The 25,097-nt window shown below is 39.4% G+C and overlaps 1 protein-coding gene across 2 annotated transcripts in view; it reads left to right on the forward strand.

Annotated features, from left to right (window-relative positions):
• Ltn1 (E3 ubiquitin-protein ligase listerin) overlaps positions 1-25,097 on the forward strand; it is a gene marked incomplete at its 5' end in the record, with an annotated part of 147,904 nt that overhangs the window by 61,900 nt on the left and 60,907 nt on the right. For both annotated transcript variants that reach the window (XM_070098650.1, XM_070098651.1), the window contains 4 exon segments: positions 2,736-2,901; positions 14,553-14,754; positions 16,344-16,507; positions 17,486-17,677. In XM_070098650.1, the coding sequence (XP_069954751.1) occupies positions 2,736-2,901; positions 14,553-14,754; positions 16,344-16,507; positions 17,486-17,677 (724 nt within the window).

Raw genomic sequence — 25,097 nt, forward strand, 5'->3', positions numbered from 1 at the left:
CCCTGTCACACAAAAAAAAAAAACTGTCCAGAGAGCTCTGTTTCTGACATCTATCTAAAATTTGCCTAAAATGGGATATGGCATTGTCATTGTACATGTTGGCAACATGGCTTGCAACAGCTTTGTTAGGGTGATATTTCTCCACAAAACTTTGCAACTCACTCCACTTTGCACACATGTCCCTAATCACTGAAGAAGGCACATTCTCCCCTCTCTTTCTTCTTCCTCCTCTGAAGCATTTTCCAGAGCTGTGCTCTGTTGCTGTTGCAGATGAATCTCTTGCAGGTCTTCAGTGGTTAGCTCTTCACTGTCGTCCTCCACCAACTCTTCCACATCGTGGCCGCTCATACAGTACAATCCACAACAGGTGTAGAGTCAACCAGGTCAGCCCCAAACCCTTCAAAATCCTTCCCTTGGACACATTTTGGCGACAATTTTCTCCAAGCAGAGTTCATCATCCTGGAAGTCACTCCCTGCCAAGCCTTATCTATAGGGCTTATGCAATTGAGGGTAGTGAAGTAATCTTTGCAGAACTCTCTTAGTCAGTTGAGTGTCTGAGGTCACATCAAAGCACCTTTGAAACATTGCTTTGGAGTAGAGTTTTTTGAAGTTTGAAATGATCTGCTGGTCCATGGGCTGGATGAGAGGAGTGGTATTAGGGGGCAAGAACTTCACTGTGATGAAACAAAACTCCTCCAACAATTGATCATCCAAGTCTGGAGGATGAGCAGGAGCATAGTCCATTATCAAGAGGCACTTGAGTGACAATTTCTTTTCCAGGAGGTATTTTTTCACACTGGGGTCAAGCAGTTCATTGAACCAATCAAGGAAAATTTCCCTTGTTACCCATGCCTTACTGTTAGCCTTCCATGGGATTTTCAGAGTGACACACCAGTAAAGGCTTCACTTTGAAATCCCCACTAGTATTACCACAGAGCAAGAGAGTTAGCCTGTCTTTCATAGGCTTGTGTCCTGGCAGTCCCTTTTCCTCCTGCATGATGTAGGTCCTCTTTGACATTTTCTTCCAAAAGAGGCCTGTTTCATCATAATTGAACACTTGTTGGGGGACGAATCCTTCAGCCTCTATGTACTCCTTGAATTAATGCACAGATTTTTCAGCCCCATGTTTATCTGAGCTTGCTCCAAAACCATGCCTTACAACACTGTATGCCACTGCGCTTCTTGAATTTTTCAAACCAGTCTTTGCTGGCCTTAAATTCACTAACATCAGCACTCGTTCAAGGCATTTTTTTTACGAGATCAGCGTGTAGCTGCCTTGCCTTTTCGCAAATTATTGACTGCACAACACTATCTCCCACTAATCGTTTCACGTTGATCCACGTCAACAACAATTTCTCGACATCTTCGAGTGTTTGTGATCTCTGTTTTCTTATCACTTTTAACCCTTTCACAACATCAGTTTCCTTGATTTTGTTTTTCTTCGCTACGATTTAATTGATGGTTGATGCAGGCTTGCCGTATATCCTTGCGATGTCGATCACATTTAAGCCACGTTCATATTTTTCGATGATTTCTTTCTTGAATTCTATCGTGTTTCTCACCTTCTTTACCAAAGGACTGGGACTAGCAGCTTTGTTTGGGCCCATGGTGGCTTATTTAGCAGTCATGTAGAATAAACAAGTGCAAGAAACAATAAATTATTACAAAACAATTCATATCAGCTAGCAGAGTAATGTTCACTCAACCATAAACAAAGCGACACTGCCTCAGAATGCGTGTGGGAGGTTGTGTGAGTAGAACACTTAGACCTGTACCGTACCACCGACGAGAATGGAGGAGAGCAGTGACAACTAAGCCGCCAATATTTTTACCGTACCACCGACGGGAAAGGAGAAAGGCAACGAAAACTGAGCCAGTATTTTTACAGAAAAAAATCGGCCATAACTGAAATGAGCAAAAACAGAGCCCAATGAAAAGGGAGGGTCCACTGCACATATAAATACAATAAAGCACATAAATTACTGGGAACGGATGAAGTCCCTCAACTTGTATTCGTTGGAAAGCAGGCAAGGAAAGATAAATGATAATATACACTTGGAAAATCTTAAGAGGGACTAGTCCCGTATCTGCACACAGAAATCACTCCTCATGAAAGCAAAAGACTCGGCAGGCAGTGCAACATATCTCCAGTGAAAAGCAGGGGTCACCCTGAGTATGTAGAGACAACACAATGAGGGTCAGGGCCTAAGACTGTTCAACTGCCTCCCAGCATACATAAGGGGGGTTACCAATAGACCTTTGGCTGTTTTCAAGAGGAAGCAGGATAGGCACCTAAAGTCAGTTCCCAACCAGCCGGGCTGTCATTCATACGTCAGTTTGCATGCAGCCAGCAGTAACAGCTTGGTTGATCAGGCCCTGATCCACCACAAGGTCTGCTCATGGACCGGGCCACGTGGGCATTGATCCCTGGAATATCCTCCAGGTATCACTAATACTCTGGTTCCTTATTATTATGCCACTCCTCTCTCTCTCTCTCTAACTCATTATTTAAATATCCCCATCATTCACAAGGTGCATATACAATCACAACAGCCACCATCATCCTGTCTAACTTGAATTTCACAGATAGGCTCCTCAAGCCATGCCATAAGAAATCAGTCATTGCACCTTATCACTTACATTTTGTGTTAGTTGATAATTATCAATTGCAGTGTACTTGCCTCATCTCTGAGTTACATATTTTGCATGCATATTAAAGATCAGCTTATTTTCAGAGATGTTACTGGTATGGCCTGGGAGGATGTAGTACTCACTTGTTCATTAGTACACCTAGTAACTGTGTTGATTAAAAGACATGCAGTATACCTTGAGCCATCTCACTGGGACTGTGCTTTATGCTTGCTTTCTTCATGGATACAGAGCCTTGAAGAATCTAGAAAGGTAAGTGTACAGGTCCGCCATCACAAATCCGGCAATCAGTTATTCGGTTCCTTCAGTTATTCGGCACTTATTTTGGCTAGCATAATTTCAAATTTCCAGGGTTGCCACACCAACCTGCTGGTACTGTTTGGTGGCGCTACTTGCTGCATAAGTCATTCCAATTTCTTTTTCTCCATTTATTGTTTTAACCTGCTTACTTTTAGCCCTAGCCATGGTTCCAATGAATAAAAGAAATGCTTCTCTTTATGTAAAGCACCTACACAGTACATTATCCATTAAAGATAAGGTGGCTTTGAAGCCACTGTCGGTTGTCATGAACTCAGTCTCATGAAGCAGGAGAATATGCTTTATTATTATGCTAATATCAACACTACAGTTTATTTGCCTATCACAATTGATCTAATATGACATAAGAAACAATATAAATAACATAAAACATATTAATACTCCAGAATGAATAATATTTGGCATAATACTGAGCAGTTCGACAGAGGTATGAAGAGGATATGGTATACAAATACCATTCTCCTATCCCTGTCTTGGGGGCTTATATTAGAGAAAACGGAGTATAGCACAGGGCTAACTGTGATATACACTCGTACTGCACCATAACCCTGAAACAAAAAAGTTATTTTCTCTCTATAGATTATCACACATAGCAGCATGTGTAGAGAACCTAGGATAACCCAAAAAAAGTCAACGTGGCTTATTTTTAGTACCTGGCTTGGGTTAGCCATATATGATTTTTGGTAAATATTCAATTCCCAGCCAGGGTAGAAACATTAGGCGTGTTTCTTTACACCTGTTGTCTATGTTTACCCATCAGTAAATGGGTACCTGGGTGTTAGCCGACTAGTGTGGGTGTTATCCTGGGACACTGACCTAATTTTCTTGAAATACTCTGCATAACAAGCGGCTTTCTATATAGTAGTACGTCACTGTTGTCAGCTAGGCCTGTATACCTTGTACATGTACATGTAGTAAATAAAGATATTATTTTTATTATTATTATTATTATTATTATATTATTATTTTCTCAGTTGTTTGTTGGGTTATCTTATTCAAACTTGGGCAATGTATGATGGAAAGATACTTCTTAACGTATACCAAAAATGAAAGAAATCAGATAATAGATAGCGGAGTTCACTTCTCAGCCATTAGCGGCTGCTTAGCGGTATATTTTTGTATGGTTGTTATGGTTATATTCTCATTTTTTCGGTCTCATTTGATAGAATGAAAGATATATTACAGAAATAGATATGATTTTGATTGCTTTCATGATGAAAAGTACCTTGAAATTGCACTCACAGTAGCGAAAATATTCTATTCTTTAGTGAAGCTCAAGAGTAAACAAATGACGTCACCATCCAATACCTGTCCGCCTGCCAGTCTAAATTCCAATACGGAGTCAAGAATGGGTTGACATTATTTATACAATTATTACAATAATGCAGCAGTCTGCATAACAGTAAATCTTCTATTTTTTTGTGAATAAAAATTCCAAATGAAAAGCAAGAGTAATATAAGAGGGGCCTGTAGCCGTGACTAATGAACAGAGAAAATGTTATTTTAGTGCCAGGAATGTCTGCATTGTTTATTCTGGATCCTATTTTGAAATTGGCATCTGTTGAAATTTGTGTGAAATCGGCCAAATTGCCAATTTCTGACCACTTTATTGGGTAGTTGAAATAAGTGAATGGGCAGTTTCTTGTACTCAGTTGACAGACTAGAAGTAAATAAGTATTCAGGTATACACAAATACAGTTACATAGATTATCATACATAGCAGTGTATGTATAGAGAACCTAGGATAACCCAGAAAAGTCGGACAAAGTGACTTATTTCCAGTACCTAGCTTGGGCTTGCCATATATGATTTTTGGTAAATATTTGTTTTTTCTCGGTTGTTTGTTGGGCTATCTCATTGAAACTTGGGCAATGTATGATGGAAAGATGCTTCTTAACATACAACAAAAATAAAAAAGACGGGCGATAAATAAGGGAGTTAACTTCTCAGCCATTAGCCGCCTCTTTGCAGTATATTTTCGTATTGTTTTTATGGTTATATTCTCATTTTTTTGGACTCATTTGATAGAATGGAAGATATAATACAGAAATAGACATGATTTTGATTGCTTTCCTGATGAAAAGTACCTTGAAATTGAGCTCAAAGTAGCGGAAATGTTCGATTTTTGCCAATGTTCAATGAACTGTGTAAGTCAAGTTGGTTAATTTTATTGAGTGTATTCTAACCTAACCACTCTGTAATCTGGCAAACTCAGTAATCTGGCACACTACAGGTCCCAATGATGCCGGATTTGTGATGGAGGACCTTTATTAGATTTACTACAATTTTTGTAAAGAACATTTCTTTTGGTGCTGTTGTTTAAACATAAGTATGAGTAAATAATTCTTAAATATTGAATACATCTTGCTTTCAGATTTTTTGTCAATCTACCTAAACTAAAAATAAATAAAGTTTGCAGTTTTTATCACAACAGTTTGAGTTAATATGTTATTTAACGGAAATCATGCAGGGTGGTACTACCATCCTGTTATGAGCATGGAACGGAAGCCTGCTGAATGTTTTGCCCTTTAGCAAGATTTATATTTTTTTTTCTGTCTCATGAATTTGTAAGATGGTTAGGTTAGTCTTAGTCTTGTACTTGCAGATAAAGATTGTTTATTTCAGCATGATACAGTGGACCCCCGCATAACGATCACCTCCCAATGCGACCAATTATGTAAGTGTATTTATGTAAGTGCGTTTGTACGTGTATGTTTGGGGGTCTGAAATGGACTAATCTACTTCACAATATTCCTTATGGGAACAAATTCGGTCAGTACTGGCACCTGAACATACTTCTGGAATGAAAAAATACCGTTAACCGGGGGTCCACTGTACTATGTTTGTACAGAGGTAAAAGACATTTAAGTGTGCATGCAGAAAGCCCCGTAATATGCAAAGCATTTTGGGCAAACTTAAGACTATCTTATGATTAATAATTCAGTGACTAAGTGTGGTAATTTCATGCACTGGTCACGGAGGTATACCATCTTTTAGGAGTGAAGAAGAGCAGGATGTGAGTGTGGGGGAGGTGTGTGAGGCATTTCGTAGAATGAAAGGGGGTAAAGCAGCTGGAACTGACAGGATCATGACAGAAATGTTAAAAGCAGGGGGTGGATATAGTGTTGGAGTGGTTGGTATTTTTGTTTAATAAATGTATGAAAGAGGGGAAGGTACCTAGGGAGTGGCAGAGAGCATGTATAATTCCTTTATATAAAGGAAAGGGGAACAAAAGAGATAGTAAAAATTGTAGAGTAATAAGTTTACTATGTATACCAGGAAAAGTGTATGGTAGGGTAACTACTGAACGAATTAGAGGCAAGACAGAATGAAGGATTGTGGATGAGCAAGGAGGTTTCAGAGTGGGTAGGGGATGTGTAGATCAAGTGTTTACATTGAAGCATATATGTGAACAGTATTTAGATAAAGGTAGGGAAGTTTTCATTGCATTTATGGATTTAGAAAAGGTATATGATAGTGGATAGGGGAGCAATGTGGCAGATGTTGCAAGTATATGGAATAGGCAGTAAGTTACTAAATGCTGTAAAGAGTTTTTCTGAGGATAGTGAGGTTCATGTTAGGGTGTGTAGAAGAGAGGGAGACTACTTCCCGGTAAAGGTGGATCTTAGACAGGGATGTGTAATGTCACCATGATTGTTTAATATATTTATAGATGGGGTTGTAAAAGAAGTAAATGCTAGGGTGTTTGGGAGAGGGGTGGGATTAAATTAGGGGGAATCAAATACAAAATGGAAATTGACACAGTTACTTTTTGCTGATGATACTGTGCTTATGGGAGATTCTAAAGAAAAGTTGTAAAGGTTAGTGGATGAGTTTGGGAGTGTGTGTAAAGGTAGAAAGTTGAAAGTGAATATAGAAAAGAGTAAGGTGATGAGGGTATCAAATGATTTAGATAAAGAAAAATTGGATATCAAATTGGAGAGGAGTAGTATGGAAGAAATGAATGTTTTCAGGTATTTGGGAGTTGATGTGTCAGCAGATGGATGTATGAAGGATGAGGTTAACCATAGAATTGATGAAGGAAAAAAGGTGAGTGGTGCATTGAGGTACATGAGGAGACAAAAAACATTATCTATGGAGGCAAAGAAGAGAACGTATGAAAATATAGTGGTGCCAACACTCTTATATGGGTGTGAAGCTTGGGTTGTAAATGCTGCAGCGAGGAGACGGTTGGAGGCGGTGGAGATGTCCTGTCTAAGGGCAATGTGTGGTGTAAATATTATGCAGAGAATTCGGAGTGTGGAAATTAGGAGAAGGTGTGGAGTTTATAAAAGTATTGGTCAGAGGGCTGAAGAGGGGTTGAGGTGGTTTGGTCATTTAGAGAGAATGGATCAAAGTAGAATGACATGAAGAGCATATAAATCTGTAGGGGCAGACAGGCGGGGTAGGGGTCGTCCTCAAAAAGGTTGGAGGGAGGGGGTAAAGGAGGTTTTGTGGGCAAGGGGCTTGGACTTCCAGCAAGCATGCGTGAGTGTATTAGATAGAAGTGAATGGAGATGAATGGTATTTGGGACCTGACAAGCTGTTGGAATGTGAGCAGGGTAATATTTAGTGAAGGGATTCAGGGAAACCAGTTATTTTTTTATAGCCGGACTTGAGTAATGGAAATGGGAAGTACAATGCCTGCACTTTAAAGGATGGGTTTGGGATATTAGCAGTTTGGAGGGATATGCTGTGTATCTTTATACATACATGCTTCTAAACTGTTGTGTTCTGGGCATCTCTGCAAAAACAGTGATTATGTATGAGTGAGGTGAAAGTTTTGAATGATGATGAAAGTATTTTCTTTTTGGGGATTTTCCTTCTTTTTGGGTCACCCTGCCTTGGTGGGAGACGGCCGACTTGTTAAAATAAATAAATGTGTGTGTGTGTGTATATATATATATATATATATATATATATATATATATATAATTTTTTTTTTTTTTTTTTTTTTTTTTTTTCAACAAGTCGGTCGTCTCCCACCGAGGCAGGGTGACCCAAAAAAAAAAGAAAGAAAATCCCCAAAAAGAAAATACTTTCATCATCATTCAACACTTTCACCACACTCTCACATTATCACTGCTTTTGCAGAGGTGCTCAGAATATAACAGTTTAGAAGCATATACGTATAGAGATACACAACATATCCCTCCAAACTGCCAATATCCCAAACCCCTCCTTTAAAGTGCAGGCATTGTACTTCCCATTTCCAGGACTCAAGTCCGACTATATGAAAATAACCGGTTTCCCTGAATCCCTTCACTAAATATTACCCTGCTCACACTCCAACAGATCGTCAGGTCCCAAGTATCATTCGTCTCCATTCACTCCTATCTAGCACGCTCATGCACTCTTGCTGGAAGTCCAAGCCCCTCACCCACAAAACCTCCTTTACCCCCTCTTTCCAACCCTTTCGAGGACGACCCCTACCCCTCTTTCCTTCCCCTATAGATTTATATGCTTTCCATGTCATTCTACTTTGATCCATTCTCTCTAAATGACCAAACCACCTCAACAACCCCTCTTCTGCCCTCTGACTAATGCTTTTATTAACTCCACACCTTCTCCTAATTTCCACACTCCGAATTCTCTGCATAATATTTACACCACACATTGCCCTTAGACAGGACATCTCCACTGCCTCCAACCGTCTCCTCGCTGCTGCATTTACCACCCAAGCTTCACATCCATATAAGAGTGTTGGTACTACTATACTTTCATACATTCCCTTCTTTGCCTCCATAGATAACGTTTTTTGACTCCACATATACCTCAACGCACCACTCACCTTTTTCCCCTCATCAATTCTATGATTAACCTCATCCTTCATAAATCCATCCGCCGACACGTCAACTCCCAAGTATCTGAAAATATTCACTTCTTCCATACTCCTCCTCCCCAATTTGATATCCAATTTTTCTTTATCTAAATCATTTGATACCCTCATCACCTTACTCTTTTCTATGTTCACTTTCAACTTTCTACCTTTACACACATTCTCAAACTCATCCACTAACCTTTGCAATTTTTCTTTAGAATCTCCCATAAGCACAGTATCATCAGCAAAAAGTAACTGTGTCAATTCCCATTTTGAATTTGATTCCCCATAATTTAATCCCACCCCTCTCCCGAACACCCTAGCATTTACTTCTTTTACAACCCCATCTATAAATATATTAAACAACCATGGTGACATTACACATCCCTGTCTAAGACCTACTTTTACCGGGAAGTATTCTCCCTCTCTTCTACACACCCTAACCTGAGCCTCACTATCCTCATAAAAGCTCTTTACAGCATTTAGTAACTTACCACCTATTCCATATACTTGCAACATCTGCCACATTGCTCCTCTATCCACTCTATCATATGCCTTTTCTAAATCCATAAATGCAATAAAAACTTCCCTACCTTTATCTAAATACTGTTCACATATATATATGTATATGTATGTATATATATGTATATGTATATATATATATATATATATATATATATATATATACACATACACATATATATAATATATTTATAATATATATATATATATACACACACACACAGTGGACCCCCGGTTTACGATATTATTTCATTCCTGAAGTATGTTCAGGTGCCAGTACTGACCGAATTTGTTCCCATAAGGAATATTGTGAATTAGATTAGTCCATTTCAGACCCCCAAACATACACCTACAAACGCACTTACATAAATACATTTACATAATTGGTCGCATTGGGAGCTGATCGTAAACCAGGGGTCCATTGTATATATATGTGTATACAGTGGACGCCCGCATAGCGACTTTAATCCGTGCAAGAGGGCTGATTGTTATGCGAAATGATCGGTATGCGAATGAATTTTCCCCATAAGAAATAATGGAAATCAAATTAATCCGTGCAAGACACCCAAAAGTATGAAAAAAAAATTTTTACCACATGAAATATACATTTTCCTACACACAAAGAGAAGGATACATGCACAATAGTAGAGTAGTACATGCACAATATATATTGTGCATGTACTACTCTACTAAATGAAGAATAAATAACACTTACATTTATTGAAGATGCAGCAATGACTGATGAGACACTGTGTCCTGGGAGTGCCTTTTTCTCCTGAGTACTGTAGGTCCTGTTTGGCATTTTCTTCCAGAACAGGCCTTATCACACTGTATGCCACTACGATTCTTAAATCTCTCAAACCAACCTTTGCTGGCTTTAAATTCACCAATATGAGCACTAGTTCCAGGCATTTTTCCCTGTTCACCTGGGTGTTAGTCGACTGGTGTGGGTTGCATCCTGGGAGAGAAGATTAAGGACCCCAATGGAAATAAGTTAGACAGTCTTCGATGACACTGACTTTTTTGGGTTATCCTGGGTGGCAAATACTCTGGGGTTAATTGTTTCTTGGTATTCTCAATAAGCCACACCAACAACGGTGCTACAGCAGCAGCAGCTGACAGTGCTACAGCAGCAGCAGCAGCAGCTGACAGTGCTACAGCAGCAGCAGACGATGCTACAGCAGCAGCAGACGGTACTACAGCAGCAGCTGATGGTGGTACAGCAGCAGCAGCAGCTGACAGTGCTACAGCAGCAGCAGACGATGCTACAGCAGCAGCAGATGGTACTACAGCAGCAGCTGACAGTGCTACAGCAGCAGCAGACGATGCTACAGCAGCAGCAGACGGTACTACAGCAGCAGCTGACGGTGGTACAGCAGCAGCAGCAGCTGACAGTGCAGCAGCAGCAGCAGCTGACAGTAGTACAGCAGCAGCAGCAGCTGTACCACCAATAGTAGCGGTGGTTGATTGGGGTTTATTATACAACCTGGCCAGCTCGGAGACACGCACTCCACTTTCATACTTAGCAATGATCTTTTTCTTCATCTCTATAGTAATTCTCACCCTTATTGCTGTAGGGTTGGCACTAGAAGCTTTCTTGGGGCCCATGGTCACTTATTTTGCAGATAAAATCACCAAAAACACTGTAATAATACGAAATGTTCCGATTGTATGCTTGGATGTTACCGCGGAGGCTGGCTGGTAAACAATGCCACCGGCGGCACATGTGAGGCTGGCTAAGGGCACACATTGGACGCGTCTCGGACGAAGAGCGGTGAGCGGGTTTTTGAGCGGTATGCGAGGCAAAATTTTTGCGATTAAAGCAAGCGGTATGCGGATTAATCGTTATGTGATGCCATCGGTATGCGGGGGTCCACTGTATTTCTTATGGGGAAAATTCATTCGCATAACGATAATTTCACATAACAATGAGCTCTCTTGCACGGATTAATATCGCTATGCGGGGGTCCACTGTATATGTATACACACACACACACACACACACACACACACACACACACACACACATCTGGGTTTTCTTCTATTTTCCTACTAGTTCTTGTTCTTGTTTATTTCCTGTTATCTCCATGGGGAAGTGGAACAGAATTCTTCCTCCGTAAGCCATGCGTGTTGTAAGAGGTGACTAAAATGCCGGGAGCAAGGGGCTAGTAACCCCTTCTCCTGTATAAATTAGTAAATTTAAAAAGAGAAACTTTCATTTTTCTCTTTGGGCAACCCTGCCTCGGTGGGATACGGCCAGTGCGTTGAAAGAAAGAAGAAGACTTAATTTTATTGAAAAGATTTGTTGGTGTATGGCAGACCAGGCAGAGGGGAGAGGGAAGCAAGTTTATTGTTGGAGAATATGACGCTAATATCAACTTTGCAGCTTATTTATCTATCACAGTTCAACTAATATGACATAATAAACAATATTGATAACATAGAAACATGAATGAGTAAAATAAGTCATCATGTTTGTAACGATAGGTGTTCTGTTGTTGTTGGGTATATAAGGGCCACTGTGAGCATAAGCCATACATAATGTTGGTGAAGGCTGCAGCTGAGGTGGTGGTGTTTTCTGTAGCCCTATATAACTCCAACAACAATGGAGGAGTTAGTAGAATTGCTGAATCACTGAAGAAGGCACCCTCTACCCCATCACAACCACTACCACCCTCTACCAGCATCACAACCACTACCACCATCACTACCACTACCACCCTCTACCACCATCACAAGCACTACTACCCTCTACCACCACCACTTTTGTATTTTTGTACAAACTTTTTCTTGAATTGTGTTTCTCACATTCTTTACCAAAGGGCTGGCACTTGAAGCTTTCTTTGAGCCCATGGTGGCTTATTTAGCAGTCACACACAATTAATAAGTGGCAAAAACAATGGATTGCATGTATTACGAAATGTTTCGTATAACCTGGCAGGATATGTTCACTCACCAAGAAACACTGCATTGGCTGAGAATGCGTGTGGAAGGCAGCTTTGTCTCCGTGCTGGGCACTGGACAGGTTCTGTATGATCGACAAAAACAGAACCAATAAATCAACGAAAAAAGTCAGCCAAAACCGAAATCAGTGATAACGGAGATCGAGGAAAATGGAGGGTCCACTGTATTGTTTTCCACATGTTTGCGACAGTGAGAGTGTGGATATACAGTAGGACCCCTGTATTCACGGGGGTCCTACTGTATATCCATATTTGGTATCTAAGGACATGCCTTGGATACCAAAACCATGGCTAGTAGCAAACCCTATATGTAAGTCCTGTACATATCTATTATAAAGTTTAGTGATAAATTATGCACAATAAGTGGACAATTATCACTTTTCACTGATGGGAACAACTTCACACCTTCTCTTAGGCTCTGAAAAACTGCCAGCTGCCATTATTATGCAAAATTAAGAGGGATTTTTGGGCCACAGTAAACCATGGATAACTGATATCGCAGATTCTGAATCAGTGGAAACGGGTTCTACTGTATAGTTTTTTCATATTTAGCTGATATTGGGAAATGTTAGGGGGAGAAGGTTTTGTTTAATGGTAGTTTTGAAGAAGCTGGCTGAGAGAGTGACTGAAGATTTCCAGCAGGGAGTTCCAGATTTTAGGCCCTTTTATGTACACTGAGTTTTCACAAAGGTTAAACTGGACATGGGGTATGTCAGAGAGATTTTTGTGCCTAGTATTATGTGTATGGGTCCTGTTGCAACTATCAAAAAAGTGCTTCAGGTCAGTATTAATATTAGAATTTATTCTGTATATGTAGGATGCACAGTAGTAAGAATAAATGTTTTGTATAGTAGGTAGATCTAAGTCTTTGAAGAGTTGGGGAAAGTGTTGTCTAGTGGTGGACTGCATGATCATTTGTACTGCAGCCTTTTGTTGAGTTATTATTTATTTGAGGTGATTTGCTGTTGTGGGTCCCCAGGCACAAATAGTGTAGGCGAGGTAGGGGTATAATGTAAGTGGTGCTGTTTGTGGTACGTTGAAACGTATCTTTGATACTTAATAACATATTTTTGAGAGGATGCCAACTATTTTGGACACTATTGTTATGTGTTGGATGTGAATGTTGAATTTCAAGGGGCAGACCCAGAAATTTACTCTTATGTTTAGTAATTGGAGTATTGTTAATTATAATGTTTAGTTGGACATTACTTGCTCTGCTCCCAAACATATTGTAGAAGGTGTTAAGTGTAAGTTTATTGGTAGTCATCCAGGTTGCTGTTTTTAAGAGCTCTTCATGAACAGTTTTATTGAGTGATTCTGAATTTGGGTGGAAGACGACAAAAGTTGTGTCATCAGCAAAGAGAATAGGTCCAAGTTATTGCGATACATTTGGAAGGTCATTGATGTATAGAAGGAAAAGCAGGAGGCCAAGGACACTTCCCTGTGGAACGTCAATGTCCACAGGTCTTGTTGAAGAGGTTGTGTCCTTAATAGAGACATATTGCTGTCTGTTAGTAAAGTAAGATTTTTATATATCCAGGTGCATGACCTCTGATAAAGTAATGATCAAATCTGTGATGTAGGACACTGTGGTCTACTGTATCAAAAGGTTTCCTTAGGTTGATAAAGAGTCCTAGTGGCTATTCATTTTTTTCAAGTGCTGTATAAAGTAGACCTAGCATTTTTATAATTGCATCATTTGTGCATTTGTTTCACCTGAAGTCAGACTGGTATGTGTTGAGAATGCCTTGTGATGTTATAAAGGAGTATAATCTTTTATGGATATGCTTCTCGAAGATTTTAGATAGCAAAGATAAGTTAGATATTGGCCTATAGTTGCTGCTGATGCTGATGAGGGGCTGACTTCCTTTCCCCTTGAATTGAGCCTGAATGTCTCATAATCCCAGAAGCTATACGAGTTTACCACTTCTTTGATTACAATAATATACCTGCATTTAGTATCTTTAATTTTCTGTGTGTTTAATATTTATTATTTATAATACTTTTCTTCACAATTTAGGAAGCCTGGTTTGAGACCGGGCCATAGGGAAGATGTTCTCTAGACCCATTAACAGATATAAAATATTGTTATACTATTCCCTGTTAGCAGAGATTATATACATATGTATTAAGCATTTTCATTTTCCATCAATTGTTAGATTTATTATTTACATTAATGTTTGTGTGTGATTACCTATCTTAGATAAATTTTGCTGTGATTTGTATATTGACAGTGAAGCCCAGTGATATATTAATGAATTAATATTTTACTGTTCAAGACTATAAACAAAGAAACTGTGGCCGGAACCTTCACATGTGCAGTATGCAAATGCCTTGGTTGTGTCAGTGAATTCATGGAGAAGTTGGCACTCAACCCAGCAGAAAAAGAGAAGTATCCTCCCAAGCTTTTAGAGGACTGGAAAGAATTTTTCTCTCCATCAATCTACAATTCACTTATCCCCATATATGTAGATGTTTCAGGTCTGTATGTTTTATGCAAACACAAGAATGTGTTTGCTTTACCGTAATAGAATATGGTAAACCCTTGATATAACAGACCCCAAAATAACACACACTTAGAATTATGAGCAAAATCCACTGGGGAAATTGTACTTATAACTTATTTATTTTCAAAGTTTATTGCAGTATATCTATAGATTGTGTTAAGTACATACTTTATTAGGTATAAAGTAGGGCACCTTAGCACATTTTATTGCTATTTTTAACGTTATTCTGACATGATGAACATCCCATATTAGTCCATTATATCGAGGGTTTACTGTATTTTTCTGAGTAATGTTAATTAATAAAAAATGTTTATGCAGTTTTTAAATTTGTCATTTCATTTTGTACATGATGGGTTTTTTTTTTTTCAATGAAAAAATCCCTATTTCATACAGTTTTGTTCTTGGATAAAACTTACTGAAAAAAATATCCACACCTAAAACATGAGTATGCATGTTAACACCTTTTGTGTATACATGTACAGGAGTGTTAGGCAGTGTAGTATGCATCCTTTAGGTTTTTTTTTTTTTTTTTTTTTTTTTTTTATTTTTTTTTTTTTATTTTTTTTTTTTTTTTTTTTTTTTTTTTTTTTAGCACACCAGCCATCTTCCTCTGAGGCAGGGTGACCTGAATAAGAAGAAATGAAAGTTTTTCTTCTTTTTACATTTAGTAATTTATACAGGAGAAAGGCTGACTAACCCCTTGCTGCTGGCATTTTAGTCACCTCTTGTGACACACATGGCTTACAGAAAAAAGATTATTCTCCACTTCTCCAAGGAGAAATTTCATATGGCTGCAAATGTAAACTGCGCAGATCCATTACCAAGTTAAAATAAAAATGGTTGGGCCACTTATCTTTTTATCTCCTTTCCTCTCTCCCCAATACCTCTTCAGCTCCTTTCCCCTTTCTAGCCTTCCCCAACTTTCTTCCTTCCCCTCCTTACAAGCTCTCTGATCCTAGTTCATTACATTTCCTGTACTAGTCGACAAAAAACATGAATATTTCGCTAGAACTCCATTTTTTCTATCGAATGGGTGCAAGAAACCACCCATTTATAAATTCAACTATCCAGTACAGTGGTCAGAATTTAGCAATTTTGCCAATTTCACACAAATTTCAAAAGATGCCAATTTCCGAATAGGGTCCAGAATAAACAAGAAAGACATTCCTGGCACTAAAATGACATTTCCTCTAGTCATTAGTCACGTCTCAAGGGCCCTCTTATATCCTTTTGCTTTCCACTTTGAATTTTTATTCTCACAAAAAATATAAGATTTACTGTTATGCAGACTACTGCATTAGTGTAAAAAATGGTATAAATATTATTGGTGCACTTGTAAAAGAATATTAGACTCACCAGTTGACGTGTATTGCACGCTTGGCACGATTTGTTTACTTTTGAAGTTTGGTAAAAATCGAACATTTCTGCTACTTTGAGCTCAATTTCAAGGCACCTTTCATTGTAAAACCAGTGTTAACAGGGTTTTATTTTAGTTAATAGGGTTTTAATGTTCAGTAAGTCACATGGTATATACTGTTAATATTTGATTGTGTTTGCTTTTAGTATCATTCAACAGAAATCCTTCCATCATTCTCTATGGGGTGTGCCAAGCAGTTTCCATCGGTGTGCATCATGCGAGCCCAGATGACCTAGCCAATCATTCCCTTCCTCCTATCTACAATGCTATGCTTGCAGAAGAAGAATTAAAGCTGCCAGATTCTGAGCAGGTAAGTTTTATTACGGGGTTATAATAATATCCAGATAAAACCCTGCATTACAGTGATCCCTCACATAGCCTTATTTAATTTCCTTAATGTTGGTACTCTCTGTAAAAGCTCATTACAAAAAAGAAAGCAACAAATGCAAAAAATATTAATGTAAACATCTTCTTTCTTTCACCACACCGGCCGTATCTCATCGAGGCGGGGTGGCCCAAAAGGAAAAACGAAAGTTTCTCCTTTTACATTTAGTAATATATACAGGAGAAAAGGTTACTAGCCCCTTGCTCCCGGCATTTTAGTTGCCTCTTACAACACGCATGGCTTACGGAGGAAGAATTCTGTTCCACTTCCCCATGGAAGCTAATATCTGTACACCAATGTAGGTAGTAAGTTGGTAGACAGCAACCACCCAAGAAGGTACTACCATCCTGCCAAGTGAGTGTAAAATGGAAGCCTGTAATTGTTTACATAATGGTAGGGTTGGTTTTTCTGTCTCATAAACATGCAAGATTTCAGGTACGTCTTACTACTTCTGCTTACACTTAGGTCACACTACACGTACATGTACAAGCATATATATACACACCCCTCTGGGTTTTCTTTTATTTTCTTACTAGTTCTTGTTTATATCCCCTTATCTCCATGGAGAAATGGAACAGAATTCTTCCTCCGTAAGTCATGCGTGTCGTAAGAGGTGACTAAAATGCCGGGAGCAAGGAGCTGGTGATCCCTTCTCCTGTATATATTACTAATTTTAAAAGGAGAAACTTTCGTTTTTTTCTTTTGGGCCACCCCACCTCGGTGGGATACGGCTGGTACGTTGAAAGACAGAAGAAGAAGTAAAAGAGAAACTTTTGTTTTTCTTTATGGGTCACCCTGCCTCGGTGGGATACAGCTGGTTTGTTGAAAGAAGAAGAAGTATGTATATATATTAATCTGTGCTGTTATGTGATGTCTAAACCAAATTGTTTTGAAACTTTGCAGATCCTGCTGAATCATCTGTGCCCACTGCTTTTATCATCACATCCCCCAGCACAGTGTGCTGCATACAACCTGCTCAACACTTCTCTACCAAAAATTATGACAGAGTGGGAGAAGAATCAGATAGCAGTCAGAGAAGAAGAGGATTCACCACAAAGACCACTACCATACTCTATAACAAGAATTATAGAAGAAGTAAGCTAAAATTTTATATTTATTGAACTACATCCTTAATTTTCAAGTAGATTATCTATTTGTGGTTTACATGATAAGAGCTTAAATTTAAAGTATCTTGAATTTCATCCAGCCAAATCTTTTTTTACACTCACATTAATCTCATACTCTGAATTCTGGTAAGGCTAAATGCATCAGTCAACCTTGATTCTGGTGTCACACGAATAAGAATTCCAGCATGCCCTTGTTTCATTCTTGAGTGGAGCACTGAGGATTTCCTGATGTGGACTGGTTTGTCACATTGAAAACCCAAACTTCCAATTGCCATATCCCCATTTTTAGATTGGTGAGCAGTAGTGATGACTGCAATGTTCCTAGTTTATACAGGTTTCCAGTTCCCCTGCCTCTTTTCTCAGAACATAAGAGTATAGGTGGTAGTAGACCTCAGTTTTCAGTAGATGCTGAATGCAGACTCAATGCTCCAGTGGAACCTCCCCAACATAAGTTTTCAGTCATGAAATATGGCTCCAGAGAAAATTCATAAACAACATGAGTACCTTTTATCACATTTAACACAAATAGGTTTATTCAAGCCTAGGTAGTAGGTTGGTAGACAGCAACCGCCCAGGGAGGTACTACCGTCCTGCCAAGTGAGTGGAAAACGAGAGCCTGTAATTGTTTTACATGATGGTAGGATTGCTGGTGTCTTTTGTCTGTCTCATAAACATGCAAGATTTCAGGTATGTCTTGCTGCTTCTACTTACACTTAGGTCACACTACACATACATGTACAAGCATATATATACACACCCCTCTGGGTTTTCTTCTATTTTCTTTCTGGTTCTTGTTCTTGTTTGTTTCCTCTTATCTCCATGGGGAAGTGGAACAGAATTCTTCCTCCGTAAGCCATGCGTGTTGTAAGAGGCAACTAAAATGCCAGGAGCAAGGGGCTAGTAACCCCTTCTCCTGTATTTTTTTTTTTTTTATTATCACACTGGCCGATTCCCACCAAGGCAGGGTGGCCCGAAAAAGAAAAACATTCACCATCAGTCACTCCATCACTGTCTTGCCAGAAGGGTGCTTTACACTACAGTTTTTAAACTGCAACATTAACACCCCTCCTTCAGAGTGCAGGCACTGTACTTCCCATCCCCAGGACTCAAGTCCGGCCTGCCGGTTTCCCTGAACCCCTTCATAAATGTTACTTTGCTCACACTCCAACAGCACGTCAAGTATTAAAAACCATTTGTCTCCATTCACTCCTATCAAACACGCTCACGCATGCCTGCTGGAAGTCCAAGCCCCTCGCACACAAAACCTCCTTTACCCCCTCCCTCCAACCTTTCCTAGGCCGACCCCTACCCCGCCTTCCTTCCACTACAGACTGATACACTCTTGAAGTTATTCTGTTTCGCTCCATTCTCTCCACATGTCCGAACCACCTCAACAACCCTTCCTCAGCCCTCTGGACAACAGTTTTGGTAATCCCGCACCTCCTCCTAACTTCCAAACTACGAATTCTCTGCATTATATTCACACCACACATTGCTCTCAGACATGACATCTCCACTGCCTCCAGCCTTCTCCTCGCTGCAACATTCATCACCCATGCTTCACACCCATATAAGAGCGTTGGTAAAACTATACTCTCATACATTCCCCTCTTTGCCTCCAAGGACAAAGTTCTTTGTCTCCAGACTCCTAAGTGCACCACTCACCCTTTTCCCCTCATCAATTCTATGATTCACCTCATCTTTCATAGACCCATCCGCTGACACGTCCACTCCCAAATATCTGAATACATTCACCTCCTCCATACTCTCTCCCTCCAATCTGATATCCAATCTTTCATCACCTAATCTTTTTGTTATCCTCATAACCTTACTCCTTCCTGTATTCACTTTCAATTTTCTTCTTTTGCACACCCTACCAAATTCATCCACCAATCTCTGCAACTTCTCTTCAGAATCTCCCAAGAGCACAGTGTCATCAGCAAAGAGCAACTGTGACAACTCCCACTTTATGTGTGATTCTTTATCTTTTAACTCCACGCCTCTTGCCAAGACCCTCGCATTTACTTCTCTTACAACCCCATCTATAAATATATTAAACAACCATGGTGACATCACACATCCTTGTCTAAGGCCTACTTTTACTGGGAAATAATTTCCCTCTTTCCTACATACTCTAACTTGAGCCTCACTATCCTCGTAAAAACTCTTCACTGCTTTCAGTAACCTACCTCCTACACCATACACCTGCAACATCTGCCACATTGCCCCCCTATCCACCCTGTCATATGCCTTTTCCAAATCCATAAATGCCACAAAGACCTCTTTAGCCTTATCTAAATACTGTTCACTTATATGTTTCACTGTAAACACCTGGTCCACACACCCCCTACCTTTCCTAAAGCCTCATTGTTCATCTGCTATCCTATTCTCCGTCTTACTCTTAATTCTTTCAATAATAACTCTACCATACACTTTGCCAGGTATACTCAACAGACTTATCCCCCTATAATTTTTGCACTCTCTTTTATCCCCTTTGCCTTTATACAAAGGAACTATGCATGCTCTCTGCCAATCCCTAGGTACCTTACCCTCTTCCATACATTTATTAAATAATTGCACCAACCACTCCAAAACTATATCCCCACCTGCTTTTAACATTTCTATCTTTATCCCATCAATCCCGGCTGCCTTACCTCCTTTCATTTTACCTACTGCCTCACGAACTTCCCCCACACTCACAACTGGCTCTTCCTCACTCCTACAAGATGTTGTTCCTCCTTGCCCTATACACGAAATCACAGCTTCCCTATCTTCATCAACATTTAACAATTCCTCAAAATATTCCCTCCATCTTCCCAATATCTCTAACTCTCCATTTAATAACTCTCCTCTCCTATTTTTAACTGACTAATCCATTTGTTCTCTAGGCTTTCTTAACTTGTTAATCTCGCTCCAAAACTTTTTCTTATTTTCAACAAAATTTGTTGATAATATCTCACCCACTCTCTCATTTGCTCTCTTTTTACATTGCTTCACCACTCTCTTAACCTCTCTCTTTTTCTCCATATACTCTTCCCTCCTTGCATCACTTCTACTTTGTAAAAACTTCTCATATGCTAACTTTTTCTCCCTTACTACTCTCTTCACATCATCATTCCACCAATCGCTCCTCTTCCCTCCCGCACCCACTTTCCTGTAACCACAAACTTCTGCTGAACACTCTAACACTACATTTTTAACCCTTTGACTGTCGCGGCCGTATATATACGTTTGTGAGGTACCGTGTTTGACGTATATATACTCATAAATTCTAGCGGCTTCAAATCAGGCAGGAGAAAGCTAGTAGGCCCACATGTGAGAGAATGGGTCTGTGTGGTCAGTGTGCACCACATAAAAAAAATCCTGGAGCACGCAGTGCATAATGAGAAAAAAAAAACTCCGACCGTTTTTTTTTATTAAAATGCCGACTTTGTGGTCTATTTTCGTATAGTATTTGTGGTTGTATTCTCGTTTTCTTGGTCTCATTTGATAGAATGGAAACTATATTATAGAAATGGAGGTGATTTTGATTAATTTTACTATAAAAAGAACCTGGAAATGGAGCACAAAGTACAGGAAATGTTTGATTTTTGCCGATGTTCAAAAGTAAACAAATGATGTCATTGTCCAATAAATGTCCAAATAGCCATTCTAATATGCAGTCATGAATGGGTTGATGTAATTTTTACAATTATTACAGTATTGCAGTAGTCTGCATAATAGTAAGTCTTCTATTTTTTGTTTGAATAAAATTTCAAAATAAAAAGCAAGAGTAATATCACAGGGACCTGGAGACATGACTGATGAACAAAGAAAATCTTATTTTAGAGCCAGGAATGTCTGCATTGTTCATTCTGGACCTTATTTTGAAATTGTCGTATTTTTTAATTTTCGTGAAATTGGCCAAATTGCAAATTTCTGACCATGTTATTGGGTAGTTGAAATCGGTAAATGGGCAGTTTCTTGTGCTCAATCGATAGAAAAAATAGAGTTCTGAAGAAATAGTTATTAGTTTGGTTGACTGGAATAACGGAATTAGCCGAAAATAGGGCTCAAAGTGGGCGAAATTGCCGATTTTTAAATATCGCCGAAGTCGCTAACTTCGCGAGAGCGTAATTCCGTCAGTTTTCCATCAAATTTCGTTTTTTTGGTGTCTTTACAATCGGGAAAAGATTCTCTATCATTTCATAAGAAAAAATAATTTTTTTTTTTTTCGAATATTTTGCGACACCAGGAGCAACTTCAGGATTGGGCCCTTCGACAGTCAAAGGGTTAAACCTACCCCATACCTCTTCGACCCCATTGCCTATGCTCTCATTAGCCCATCTATCCTCCAATAGCTGTTTATATCTTACGCTAACTGCCTCCTCTTTTAGTTTATAAACCTTCACCTCTCTCTTCCCTGATGCTTCTATTCTTGTATCCCATCTACCTTTTACTCTCAGTGTAACTACAACTAGAAAGTGATCTGATATATCTGTGGCCCCTCTATAAACATGTACATCCTGAAGTCTACTCAACAGTCTTTTATCTACCAATACATAATCCAAAAAACTACTGTCATTTTGCCCTACATCATATCTTGTATACTTATTTATCCTCTTTTTCTTAAAATATGTATTACCTATAACTAAACCCCTTTCTATACAAAGTTCAATCAAAAGACTCCCATTATCATTTACACCTGGCACCCCAAACTTACCTACCACACCCTCTCTAAAAGTTTCTCCTACTTTAGCATTCAGGTCCCCTACCACAATTACTCTCTCACTTGGTTCAAAGGCTCCTATACATTCACTTAACATCTCCCAAAATCTCTCTCTCTCCTCTGCATTCCTCTCTTCTCCAGGTGCATACACGCTTATTATGACCCACTTCTCGCATCCAACCTTTACTTTAATCCACATAATTCTTGAATTTACACATTCATATTCTCTTTTCTCCTTCCATAACTGATCATTCAACATTACTGCTACCCCTTCCTTTGCTCTAACTCTCTCAGATACTCCAGATTTAATCCCATTTATTTCCCCCCACAGAAACTCCCCTACCCCCTTCAGCTTTGTTTCGCTTAGGGCCAGGACATCCAACTTCTTTTCATTCATAACATCAGCAATCATCTGTTTCTTGTCATCCGCACTACATCCACGCACATTTAAGCATCCCAGTTTTATAAAGTTTTTCTTCTTCTCTTTTTTAGTAAATGTCTACAGGAGAAGGGGTTACTAGCCCATTGCTCCCGGCATTTTAGTCGCCTCATACGACACGCATGGCTTACGGAGGAAAGATTCTTTTCCACTTCCCCATGGACAATAGAAGAAATAAAGAGGAACAAGAGCTATTTAGAAAAAGGAGAAAAACCTAGATGTATGTATACAGTGGACCCCCGGTTAACGATATTTTTTCACTCCAGAAGTATGTTCAGGTGCCAGTACTGACCGAATTTGTTCCCATAAGAAATATTGTGAAGTAGATTAGTCCATTTCAGACCCCCAAACATACACGTACAAACGCACTTACATAAATACACTTACATAATTGGTCACATTCAGAGGTAATCGTTATGCGGGGGTCCACTGTATATACAGTGGACCCCCGGTTAACGACATTTTTTCATTCCAGAAGTATGTTCAGGTGCGAGTACGGACCAAATTTGTTCCCATAAGGAATATTGTGAAGTAGATTAGTCCATTTCAGACCCCCAAACATACACGTACAAACGCACTTACATAAATACACTTACATAATTGGTCGCATTCGGAGGTAATCGTTATGCGGGGGTCCACTGTATATGCATGTGCGTGTCCGTGAAGTGTGACCAAAGTGTAAGTAGGAGTAGCAAGATATCCCTGTTATCTAGCGTGTTTATGAGACAGAAAAAGAAACCAGAAAAAGAAACCTTCTCCTGTATATATTACTAAATGTAAAAGGAGAAACTTTCATTTTTCCTTTTGGGCCACCCCGCCTCAGTGGGATACGGCCGGTTTGTTGAAAGAAGAAAGAAGAATAAGATATTTCTCTGCAACTTAGGCCAGACCTTAGAGCATGCTCAGTCAAGCTCAATCCATAATGAAGTTTCCACCCACCTCCAGTATATATCTCAGTGAAAGATCAAATTGATCTTGCATAAGAGGAATTGGAATGATAAATATCTCTCAGTAACATAACACAGAACTTGCATAAGAGGAATACGGTGGACCCTCGACCAACGATGTTAATCCATTCCAGAGAGCTCATCGTCAGTCGAATTAATTTTCCCCATAAGAAATAATAGAAATCCAATTATCCGTTCCAGACACCCAGAAGTATGAAAAAAAAAATTCACATGAAATATACATTTTCCTACACAGAAAAAGGATACATGCACAATAATGTACTGTACTAAATGAAGAATAAATGACACTTTTATTGAAGATATAGTGATGAGATGGGAGGAAGGGAGATGATGGAGGAGTTTACAATTGTTTGGAAAGGGTATCCCCTTCCATAAGGACTTTAGGTAGCAAGTCCTTTTCTGGGGTTACTTTCCTTCTTTGTTTTTTTAATGCCACTGGGAACAACTTGAAAGTCACTGGGCCTCTGTCGCACCAAAAATCTGCCGATAGAGCTCTGTACCTCGCGTTCCTTTAAGATTTTCGTAAAGTGGTTCACAACATTGTCATTGTAAAAGTCACCAGCATAGCTTGCAATAGCTGTGTCAGGGTGATTTTCCTCCATAAAGGTTTGCACCTTTGTCCACATTGTACACATTTCCTTAATCGTTGAAGAAGGCAACTTCACTCAATTTCTCTCTCTCTCTCCTCTGAAGCAATTTCCTCAGTTGTGGCCTCTTGCTGTTGCAGAGGCTCTTGCAGCTCAGCAGTAGTTAGTTCTTCATCGTCGTCCTCCACCAACTCTTCCACATCCTCCCCACTAACCTCCAACTCCATGGACTTCCCCAGTGCCACAATAGATTCCACAACTGGCATAGGCTCCTGAGGATTAGCCTCAGACCCTTCAAAATCCCTCTCTTGTACACATTCTGGCCACAATTTCCTCCAAGCAGAGTTCAAGGTCATGTTAGTCACTCCCTCCCAAACCTTACCTATAAGGTTTATGCAATTGAGGATACTAAAGTGATCTTTCCAAAACACTCTTAGGATCAATCGAGTGTCTGAGGTCACTTCAAAGCACTTTTGAACATTGCTTTGGTGTACAGTTTTTTGAAATTTGAAATGACCTGCTGGTCCATGGGCTGGAGGAGAAGAGTGGTATTAGGAGGCAAAAACTTCACTTTTATGAAACTCAACTCCCCCGAAATTCTCTCCGGCAAGTTTGAAGGATGAGCAGGAGCATTGTCTAATTCCAGGAGGCACTTAAGGTTCAATTTATTTTCCAGGAGGTAATTT

This window comes from Cherax quadricarinatus, chromosome 63, assembly GCF_038502225.1.
Source record: "Cherax quadricarinatus isolate ZL_2023a chromosome 63, ASM3850222v1, whole genome shotgun sequence".
NCBI classification, from domain to species: domain Eukaryota; kingdom Metazoa; phylum Arthropoda; class Malacostraca; order Decapoda; family Parastacidae; genus Cherax; species Cherax quadricarinatus.